This window comes from Lissotriton helveticus, chromosome 10 (assembly GCF_964261635.1).
Source record: "Lissotriton helveticus chromosome 10, aLisHel1.1, whole genome shotgun sequence".
NCBI classification, from domain to species: Eukaryota; Metazoa; Chordata; class Amphibia; order Caudata; family Salamandridae; genus Lissotriton; species Lissotriton helveticus.
Window position 1 is genome coordinate 5,594,139 of NC_136071.1, and position 11,172 is coordinate 5,605,310.

At 53.4% G+C, this 11,172-nt stretch overlaps 1 protein-coding gene across 1 annotated transcript in view; it reads right to left on the reverse strand.

The window, feature by feature from the left end:
- CCDC22 (CCC complex scaffolding subunit CCDC22) overlaps window positions 1-10,516 on the reverse strand; it is a 59,980-nt gene extending 49,464 nt beyond the window's left edge. The window contains exons 1-3 of the mRNA XM_078664520.1: window positions 10,344-10,516; window positions 888-988; window positions 116-293 (exon numbers count right to left, since the gene is read on the reverse strand). Coding sequence (XP_078520646.1) covers window positions 116-293; window positions 888-937 — 228 coding nt within the window. The 5' untranslated portion in view covers window positions 938-988; window positions 10,344-10,516. The remainder of the gene's footprint in view (window positions 1-115; window positions 294-887; window positions 989-10,343) is intronic.
- Window positions 10,517-11,172: the final 656 nt, after the last annotated feature.

Sequence of the window (11,172 nt, forward strand, 5' to 3'; positions counted from 1 at the left end):
AAACTAAGGTCATTCAATAACTGGGGAAGGACGGTTTGAGGAAGGAAGGATTGAAACAAAGGCGACTGAAGATGAATCAAACCGGTCCGAATATAAATGATAAAGGTTCTCTCACCTGGCAAGCCTGGGCGAGGCTCATTCCGATGCGGAATCGTGCAGACATGCCAGGGGGCAGCACATGGCTGATCCCATTGCCCACGGCAGGGTTGATGACGCGCAGGCATTGCACCACCGACTCCACGATCAGCTCGGTAGTGAACTGGCGGAGGCTGTCCACGTCCTCTGGAATCTCCCTGCAAGAGTGAGAATGTAACACTGTTCCAGGGGGTCCTCCCCTGGACTTGCAACACTGTTCCCTCTTTCGAAAGCTAAAAAAGATCTATTTTCTCAATTTACCGCCACCCATCCCTCTCCATACTCATCTGCGGAATCTCTTTAAATGCCACGTTTAAAGTATACAGCAGCTGCCACAGACCTAGTGTAACTGTCCCGGGTCAGGACCTCATGCCATAAAACACTGTGCAGCTGCATGCATGAATTAAAAAACAGGGTTACATTGACAAATGTATTCAAGGAAGCTGCACATTGTGCCACACTTGCACTGTGGCCTGGTTCCTCCAGATCTCCCGCCTCAACACGCAGGTGCAACAACCTCCTTCCCTCCTCCTGAACATGGACATCAGCACCGGGTGAACACACATTACAAGTAGAAGGGGGGAACTATGCACTAAACATACACGCGTGCATTGCCTCATTATGGCTTCACTGTGCCGTTGCCCGCAGTCTGTGGCCCCCGAATAGGGTGTGAAAATTAACAACATCATGAACACTGCCGCCTCCACCAAAGAATGAAGAGAACACGAAAAGAACGGGGTGGAGGTTCTTACGTGCCACAGAGCCGGAGAGAGCGGATGAGGATCCGATCTACTTCATCCATCGCGACGGAGGGGAAGAGCAAGATCTCTAGGAAGACTGTGGGTGAAGTCACCTGTAAAATGAACCACAAAGAACATACATCAGAAAAAACAATACAGCATCCCTGGTAGAGCGGAAAATAAAACAGAGACACAGACTGTACTTCTATTGATGGGTCTGGGCAGCAAATCAGGTTCAAGAGAATAAAAACACACCTTATGGTGATGAGCAAAAGTGTAAACAAGCGTGAGCCGGGGAGCAGGTGGAGTTTGAAATAGAGAGTAAAATAGGGATACCTGAATGAATTGTATAGAGTGCCCAATACCCAAAGGTGGCCCAGCGCTGAAGCCAAAGACCAATGTCTGCATAATGAGACTGCATAACAAGTAAGGAGTCTCAGAAGGAAGTAGCAGTGAAAAGCCAGGCCTTTAAGTGGTTTCTAAAAAGGTAGTGCTCGTCAGTCCCTGTGATATGAGAGTATAGCATGTTCCACTGTAACTGTGGCATAAGAGAAAGATCTTCCCTTCTATGAGGGACATACATAGCAGGGATGATGATTGCTAGATTTAAAAAAAAAGAAAAGAAATGTGCTTTACATGAAAAAGGCTGCTATGGCTGCTCCAGGAGAGCTGGAAGGTATAGCTGGGTACAGAAGAGCAGGATTGGACAAGGATGTAGAAGGAGAGGGCTTTCCCTCTCCACTGCGATCTAAGGTATAGCACCAGTTTGTTCAATCTCCACCGGCACCACAGAGCACAGTGAAGCTGGAAGGGGGAGCGAGGTAGTGTGGGAGTTGTCGATGAGGCAGTTTTGATCCTTCTATGCATGAGAGGACTGAAGACCATATGGCTCAGTGACATTTCTGCCATAAAAGCTTGTGTACGTCGGCTTGACTGAACAGCAAATCTCGAATCCTAAGAAGGGGCAGCTAATCGGCTGAATTAAAGACCCAATTGGCAAACTACTCAACAGCAACTAAGTCAAGGCAAGGCCCCCCTACCCATCTGCAATAAAACTATGCAGTGCTGTACAGCAACACCATGAGGAGCACTGCACAAGCTAAACGTGTCCTGGCTGGGAGGTTTATCTGCTTCCGCACTCGACCCACCCCCGTCAGTACCACTGAGCGATCCAGGTTACTGGTTCCCACTGCAAGGGCTTCAACAGGGCCAGATTGTTATTGAAAACTCTCCAGGGCTCTCAATGCCAATCACATCATTGGCCTTCACTGTGACTCAAGCACTACCCGATGGCATCGCACCCACCACATATTTCACTCATTTAACTATTTCCAAAACTCATGGTACCACCATCGAAACAGGCCAGCCTCCACGAACCTCATCATCCTAATACAAGCGCACTTTCGACATACCTTTGCTTCCAAAGATTCATCCCAGCCCATCTTTGAAACAATACAACCAATGTAAACAGACTCATTGACTCCTGCGGGTCCAGGCATTAACGAGTTCTGGATCCGTCCAAAGGGCACAGCTACATTGCATGCAGCACAGACCGATCATACCATAATACATGCACTGTGGGAAAGGGCAGCCCCTCCACCTTCTCTAAACCCCCCGCAAGTGCTGACAGTTTATGTAACACAACAGTCCCTGTTTCGTCCCTCAAGAACGCCAGCCGCAGGAACCACCAACTCATTCGAACCGCCAAAAGGACCTCCTTCAAGGAACGCATCGACAACAATGCTCACAACAGCAAAGAGATCTTCAACATTGTGAAGGAACTCTCAACCCCAGCTCCAACGACATACCGCCGTCCCAAGACCTCTGCGACTCTCTAACCACCTTCTACCACCGCAAGATCATAGACCTCCACGACAGCTTCAACACTCAGACCCCCCCCCCTCCCCGATAGCCTCCGACACCTCAGACTCACCATCTCCCAGCCACACCGGCCTCCTGCTCTCCTGGAACCAAACACCATCAAAACCATGAACATCATCCACTCCGGCTCACCATCCGACCCCTGCCCTCACCACATCTTCAACAAAGCGAGCTCCATCATCGCACCCCAACTTCGGAAGATCTTCAACAGCTCTTTCGAGACCGCCACCTTACCTGAGAGCTGGAAACACGCAGAGATCAACGCCCTACTCAAGAAACCCAAGGCAGACCCAAAGGACTTCAAGAACTTCCGGTCCATCTCCCTGCTCCCGTTCCCAACGAAAGTCATTGAGAAGATAGTCAACAAACAACTGACCCGCTTCCTCGAAGAGAACACCACCCTGGACTCGCCCCAATCCGGATTTCGCAGCAACCACAGCACAGAAACCGGCCTAATCGCTGCCACAGACGACATCAGGACCCTGCTGGACAACGGCAAAACCGCGGCCCTCATCCTCCTAGACCTCTCGGCAGCCTTCGACACCTTCTGCCACCACACCCTACGCACATGCCTCCACAATGCAGGGGTCCGCGACAAAGCCCTGGACTGGACCACCTATTTCCTCACCGACAGAACCCAGAGAGTCCACCTTCGTCCATTCCGATCAGAAGCCACCAAGATCACCTGCGGCGTATCCCAAGGATCATCCCTCAGCCTGACTCTTTTCAACGTCTAAATGACACCACTCGCCATCATCGTCTGATCACACGACCTTAACATAGTAGCATACGCCGACGACACCCAGCTGATCCTCTCCCTCACCAGGGACACCTCCAAAACCAACTTCCACGAAGGAATGAAGGCCGTCGCAGAATGGATGAACTCGGACGAGAGAGGTCCTCATCCTCGGCTCCACCCCATCCACCTGGGATGACTCCTGGTGGCCGGCCTCGCTGGGAGCTGCGCCGACCCCCACCGACCACGCACGCAACCTGGGGTTCATACTGGACTTATCACTGTCAATGACCCAGCAAGTCAATGCCGTATCCTCCTCCTGCTTCGCCGCGCTTCGCAAGATCTACAGATAGATTGCCACCAAAACCAGAAGGACGGTCTCCCAGGCCCTCGTCACCAGCAGGCTAGACTACGGCAATGCCCTCTACGTGGGAATCACAGCCAAACTCCAGAAAATACTTCAATGCATACAGAACGTCTCCGTACGCCTCGTCCTCAACATCCCCCGCCACAGCCACATCACTGCCCACCTGAGAGACCTGCACTGGCTCTCCGTCAACAAGAGGTTCACCTTCAAGCTCCTCAACCACTCTCACAAAGCACTCCACGACACCGGACCAACATACCTAAATAAACGACTCACCTTCTACACTCCCAACCGCCAGCTTCGCTCCGCTGGCCTCACCCTCGCCACCGTCCCACGCATCCACCGAACGACCACCGGTGGCAGATCTTTCTCCCACCTCGCCGCCAAGACTTGGAGCACCCTCCCCATCCACCTGCGACAGACCCAGGACCTCCTGACCTTCAGGAGACTTCTCAGGACCAGGTTGTTCGAACAGTAGCCGCTCCCCCCCCCCCCCCCCCCAGCGCCTTGAGACCCTCGCGGGTGACTAGTACGGTCTACAAACGCTTGATTGATTGATTTAGTCAAGGCACACACATTGCATGTTCCCTTCATAATCATTGCTAACATGCTTTGCATATTTTGGACCTATTGAGGAAGAGCGTGACATTCTGTTCCTTGCTGAGACATGGATGTTGGACACTTCGGCCCTTGACGTCACATTTGTGGTACTAAGGGTATAAGGCATGTTTCATTGTGACAGAGTAGCAAAAAGAGGTGGGTATAGCCATTGTTTTTAAAGGGTTTCCATTTTGTTCTGTTTGAGCTAACTGATTCACAGGAGGAAGAATCTCTTGGCTTTTTCTTTTTCTTTATCTGCCAATAAATCCACTGCAGTATTTAATGACCCCCCCCCCCCTTCCCGGGCTGCGCAGGCGACTTTCTTTCCTCACTGGAGGAGAGTCTATCCCAATACCTTCTTCGATTTTCCAATTTTCCAGTACTAGGTGACTTGAATTTACACCTGCATAATGTCTGTGACCAACAACGCAGATTAATACTCGAAAAAATGGCCTCTTGGAGTATGAGGCAATTTGTCAGTCAACCCATGCACTCTGCTGGCCATATCCTTGACCCTATTTTTTCAAACTGTCAAGTGAATGTTACATCTATTAAAATTATCAAGTGATCTGACCATGCTATTATTCATTTTGCCAATGTTTTCCGTGTTCCTTTAGGTAGACGGCTCATGCCTCTTTTACCTTATAGGAATTGGTCTATGGTTTCTAGCGGTGATATAGTGTCCATCCCTGAAAACACCACCGATCACCAGTGGGGATATCGAGGCTGACTCAAAGCCTGTCCACTCCTGGTTGCTGAACACCATGGCTCCCATCAAAGTGCAGAAGTTTCCTAACTCCACCAGCAGACTTTCTTCTGCTTCTTGGTTTAATGAGGAACTTAGGGTTTTGGGGAAGGATTCTAAAAAACTTAAAAGATCTTGGAGAAAGAATTATCTTCTGGACACAGAACACTACAAAAAAAGCTGTGAATAACTATCATCCCTTTATCAAGAAGGTTCAAGCTGCCTTTTTTGCCAAACAAATTGCTGAGTCAGGCAATAAATCTAGAGACATCTTTAAGACAGTTCGTTTTTTCCACTTCAATGCTCTCTAATAGCCTTTAGAGGCGTCCCCTATTCTGTGTGAGCAACTACCCGATTTTTTTTACAGTTAAATTATTGCCACTATGCGAAACTCTCAACCTTACAGTTCCGGAGGGCTCCTCAGAGACCAGTCGGATGGGTGATTCGATTATTAACCTATCTAAGACCACATTTGCGGGAGGAGTCCAAACACGCCTTGAAAGCATGTACGTCCGGTTCACCGGATGACCCTTGTCCTCCTCGAATTCTGATTCAGACTTAAGGCCAGCAATCCTGCCACACAGAATCTCTGAAGACAGGCGATGTTTATTATTCAGTTTGTTTTTCTATGGAATAAATGTATGAATCAGACAGAATACACATCAACAGCAAGTCCATCAATGGTGCCGACAGCAGATTTGGGGGACGCAGGCTTGCCAGGTGGAGGGGAAAACATGCTCATCAACCTCTCCACACCAGGAAAACAGAAATGTGTCATCCATAGTCCACCGTTGAAGTTACTGCCAATAAGAGATGTTGTCAAAGCAAATCATGTTTTATTAACTGGTATGCTCTGAAATTGAAAAAGTGATCTCAACTGTATCAGCTGAGGTCACACTGGGGGCCATGGAACAGTGGAGGTGCTGTGGTGTGTGCTGAGGGGTGCGTACCATGGGTCACAATGGGGACCGCAGACAGGTGGAGGGGGTATGGAGATTGGTTACGGGTCAGTAGCTTAGGACAAGGGTTACACTTGAGCCTCAACCCATACAGAAGTGTGCATGGGGCTGCAGACTGTGCTGAGGGGTCAGTACCATGAGGCTGGTGTCACACTGGGGTCCAGCCCCTGCGGAGCGGGAAAGGAAAGTGTTGAGTGCACTGGTAGTCAGTACCATAGGGCTGGGGTCACACTCAGGTCTGGTCCCTGTGATAAAGTGGGCCCAGTCAGGCTGAAGTCCCACTGGGAGCTCAGCCCCTGTGGCATGGTAGATCGGGCTACGGTCGCACTGGGGGCCTTGTTGATGTGTTTTAGTTTATTTTGGATTCTTAATGTTTAGCCCTGTATATAAGTGGTCTGAGGTACTGCAAGCTGAGGCTTGAAACCAGACTTCCAGCGGGTAAGAGGGAACCCATATTGGTTGTGGCATTATAGGACTCACAATCCTGTCACAGATATAGTTTAGTGCATGAGGCATATGGACGCCCTTAGTACTTTTGGTACACAAACGCATGGCCGGGCTTGAGACATGAGTCTCATTTGTTTCTTGTTTTTTAATTCTTTTTCTCTTGTAGGTCACTACAGCGGCGACCGTGCTTACACTAGATGTGGCCTACTTGTTGTATGATCTTTGTCCGCAGAGTGAAATGATGGGAGTTTCGGTCCTGATAAATGCCACACGCACCTGTTAGTAGGATATTGTTGACTAGTATATCACTGCGGGGGTTGAAGTTAAGCCACTCTTATTTTTAATATACTCCTTGGGAGACTTAATAAAACGTTTTACTCCACCAAGATGTATTTTAAATCTTCACACTAATCACTCTGCAATCCCCACCTACATCACCTAGCTCACAGAGGGTTAACAAAAAAACCTGAAGGCTGCCCTCCCCGAGTGGGAGTTGTAGCCCACACCCAAAAGGAAGGGATGTAAGGATGAACCCTATGACGAAGCATGCCGCCTTCTGGTGGCTGACGAATCACGTCCTTTACACATAAATTGTGTTTTGTATTAGGAGAGTTATGCCTTGGTTTAGTGATTGCACCAACTTGACAATCCCCTGCAGAGTCAGTACCATGGGGTGAGGCTGGGGTCCTGACCCTGCAGAGGATGGTGTGGAGTGTGCTGTGTGGTCAGTACCATGGGGTTGAGGACACACTGGCGCCGGTGGAGGGGGGATGAGGAGTGTGCTAAGAGCTCAGTAACATGGGGTGAGTGTGGTGTCCTGTCTCTGCAGAGCAGTGGAGAGTGGTGTGGAATGTGCTGCGGGGTCAGTACAATGGAGCCAGGTCACGATAATCTCAAGATTAGATTATGGAAATGCCCTGTATTTGGGTCTCCCCAAGACACTGACAAACAGGCTGCAAGTAGTCCTGAACGATGCAGCTAGGTTGATCTTTAGGCTACCTAGACGCACGCATGCATCGCCGTTGCTATGTAAGCTACACTGGCTCCCCATAAAACAACGGGTCGAGTTCAAAAGTTTGTGTATTGCCCACAAGGCAATCTATGGTCAAGCACCTGCCTACATTAAAGAACGCCTTGTAGTTTATAAAACCACACGATCTTTAAGGTCCTCGAACATTCAACTGCTGTCCTGTCCCCGCTATAAATTAGCAACGAAGGGTGGCAGATCTTTCTCAGTGGTGGTTCCACAGTTTTGGAATAAACTTCCAGAGTCTCTTCGTAAGGAACCAAATTTGCTGCAGTTCAGGAAATCTCTAAAAACAATCCTGTTTAGGGAAACCCTTAGCTCCACCTAGGGCCATGGCTTTACGTATCTCCTCATCTTGTTAGTATAGTTTTCTTCTGTCAAAAGCGCCTAGAGACCTGACGGTGATTTGGCGCTATACAAGCTGTAGTTAACAATAACAATAACACTGGGGACCAGCCACTGTGGAGGGAGTCACACTGGAGTCCCGGGTGACACTGGGGCCTGGGGCCCTGTGTAGGGAGTCACACTGGAGTCCCGGGTGACACTGGGGCCCGGGTCCCTCTGGAGGGAGTCACACTGGTGTCCCAGCCCTGCAGAGTTGTGATGGGGGTGGTGCGGAGTGTGTTGAGGGATCAGTACTAAGGGGATGGGGTCACGCTGGGGGCCACAGAGTAGTGGAAGGGATGCAGAGTGTACTGAGAGGTCAGTACCATGAGCCTAAGGTAATAGTGGGGGTCCAGCCTCTACAGAGCGGTGGAAGGTAGTGCAGTGTGTGATGTGGAACCAGTACCACAGGACTGAGTCCACACTGGGGGCCCGGCCACTGCGCAGTGAAGAGGGGTGCGGAGTGTGCTGTGGGGTAAGTAGCATGGTCTGCAGTACCACTGGGTCTTGGCTGTGAGGTCAGTACCAATGGGTGTTGGCCACACTGGGGGGCCGTAGCAGAGAGTGTTGAGTACCAAGGGGCTGTGGTCACACTGGAGACTACGGGTGGTGGTGCGCGGAGGAACCACAGAGTGTGAAGGGGGTCAGTGTCAAGGGGATGGAGTCCATTCCTGCCGCAGTGATTGAGTGTGCTGAGGGGGGGAGCTGAGGTCACACTGGGGGTTCACAGGTGGTGGAGGCGAGCACGGAGTGTGCTGTGGGGTCAATACCAAAGGACTGGGGTCACACGGGGCCTTGCCCGTGCGCAGCGATGGAGGGGGGCGAGGATCATGTAGTGGGGGCGAGGATCATGTAGTGGGGTCAGTACCAAGGGCCTGGAGTCACATTGGGAGTCACTGGTCATTGGAGGGGCCATGGATAGTGCTGAGGGGTCAGTACCATGAGGGTGGGGTTACACGGGGCCCGGCTCCTGCACAGCGATGTAGGCGCAAGAGGTGTGTGCACCCTGGGGCTGGGGTCACACTGGGGCCCCGCTCCTGCAGAGGGGTGTGCTGTGGTGTCTGTACCAAGAGACTCGGTCACACTGGGTGGCCATGGGTGGAGTGTGCTGTGGGGTTAGTATCATAGGGCTGAGATCACAAGGGGACCGGCCACTGTGCAGCGATGGAGGGGGTGGGAGGGTGTGCTGGGGGTCTGTACCCCGTGGCTGAGCTGCCACTGCGGGCCTGTCCCCCGAAGAGGAGCTTGCAGGGGGGGTGAGAACCAAGCGGTGGGGGGTTCACAATGAGGTGGTGCAGGATGTACTGAGGGATTAGTACACTGAAGCCAAGGCCCGGCCCGTGCGCAGTGATGGAGGGGGTGCGAGGTGTGCTGAGGGGGTCAGTACCCTGGGGTGAGGACACACAGGGGCAGTGAGGTGGGTGCAGGAGTGCGGAGGGGTCAGCCCCCCGGGGTGATATCCGGCTGAGGGGTCGGTATTCCAGGGTGAAGTCCAGCCCCCGCGGAGTGATGGTGGGTGCGGGGTGTTGAGGGGGGTCACACGGGGAGCCATGGAGTAGTGGAGGGGGTGCTGAAGGGGTCAGTACCCTGGGTGAGGTCCAGCCCCTGCGCAGCGATGGAGGGTGTGCGTGGTGTTGATGGGGTCACACGGGGAGCCATGGGGAGGTGGAGGGGGTGCTGAGGGGTCAGTACCCAGGGGTGAGGTCCAGCCACTGCACAGCGTTGGGTAGGGGGTGCATGGTGGTGCTCAGGGGTCAGTGTTCCAGGGTGAAGTCCAGCCCCCGTGCGGGGAAGGTATGGGTGCTGAGGGATCAAAAGGGGGCCATGGGGCGGGGGAGTGGGTGCTGAGGAATCAGTACCCCAGGGCTGGGGTCACACTGGGGACCACGGGTGGTGGAGGAGGTTGGGTGCTGAGGGGGCGGTACCCCCGGGTGAGGTCTGGCTGCTGCGCTGCGTTGGGCGGGTCAGGCAATGGAGGGGGTGGGTTCAGTACCTCAGGGTGAGGTCCGGCCCCTGCGCAGCGTTGGGTGGATATGAGGGGTGCAATGGAGGGGGGGGGGCAGTACCCTGGGTCCGGCCCCTGCACAGCGGGGGGGGGGGGGGCTGCGGAGCCCCTCGTGCACCGACCTCCACAGGTTAAATTCCGCGGAGGCCTACCCGGGGGCGGGGCTTCAGGGCGGGGGCGGAGCCGCGGAGTGCGCGCAGGAAGTGACGTCGGGGGCGAGGCTGCGCGTGACCTGCCTGCAGGCCGGGTGGCTCTCGGCAGGGGAGGGCGCGCACACCCCCGTGCAGCGGGTCAGCGCCCGGTCGAGAGTCTCTTACCAGAGCGGGCCTGCGCGGCGGCGCCGTCCGTCCTGAGCCCCGCGCTCCGGTGCCTGCGAGGCCGGGGAGAGTCACACGGTCCGAGGCCGGAGCCGCCCCCGGCGAGCAGCGTTCATTCTACGGGAGCCGCGCCTCAGCCAATCCGCTGCGGGCCGCTATCATACCAGCCAATCACAGCCCAGAGTCCGTGCGCCGAGAGTCAGCAACCAATGAGCAGCAAGACCGCGCCCAGCCGGTCACGTGAGGAGTGCCCCGCCAATGGGAGGGCTTCACGCTTGTGCGGCGCCCTTGCAATTTATCGTGTCACGTGATTGGTCGCGCGTGCGGGTGTTGCACGCAGCAACCGTCACACTGTCGTCGTTCGTTCTTTACCTCAGACGCTTCCGGTCAGGGCTTTGGAGCCGACGGGGTGGGGACCGAGGGAATCCGCGCCTACCGACAGGGAGGGGGCTCCCTCCATCCTTCACGAGGGACTCTCCTGAGGGAGTCTGGGCCTACCGACAGGGAGGGGCTCAAGGGAGCCTGCGTCTACCGACAGACAGGGGCTCCCTCCTCCATGATGAACTCTGACCGAATTATGAATGAATAGCTTCTTGCCATGGAACCTAATGTGGCCGGGGATTTGCAATGGGGAAATGACGTGTGCAAGCCCTTCTCTAACACTAGGGCTTATAATACCTCTTTTATAAGGACCCTGCATATATCTTCAGGTCCCCCCACCCCTGGAACGCCTAGGGGAGACTTTAGGGGTTCTGAATATGTAAACATATTGCAGGTCCTCACTGTACCGCGCTCCTAGCACACATGTCGATTTTGGGAAATCCTACAA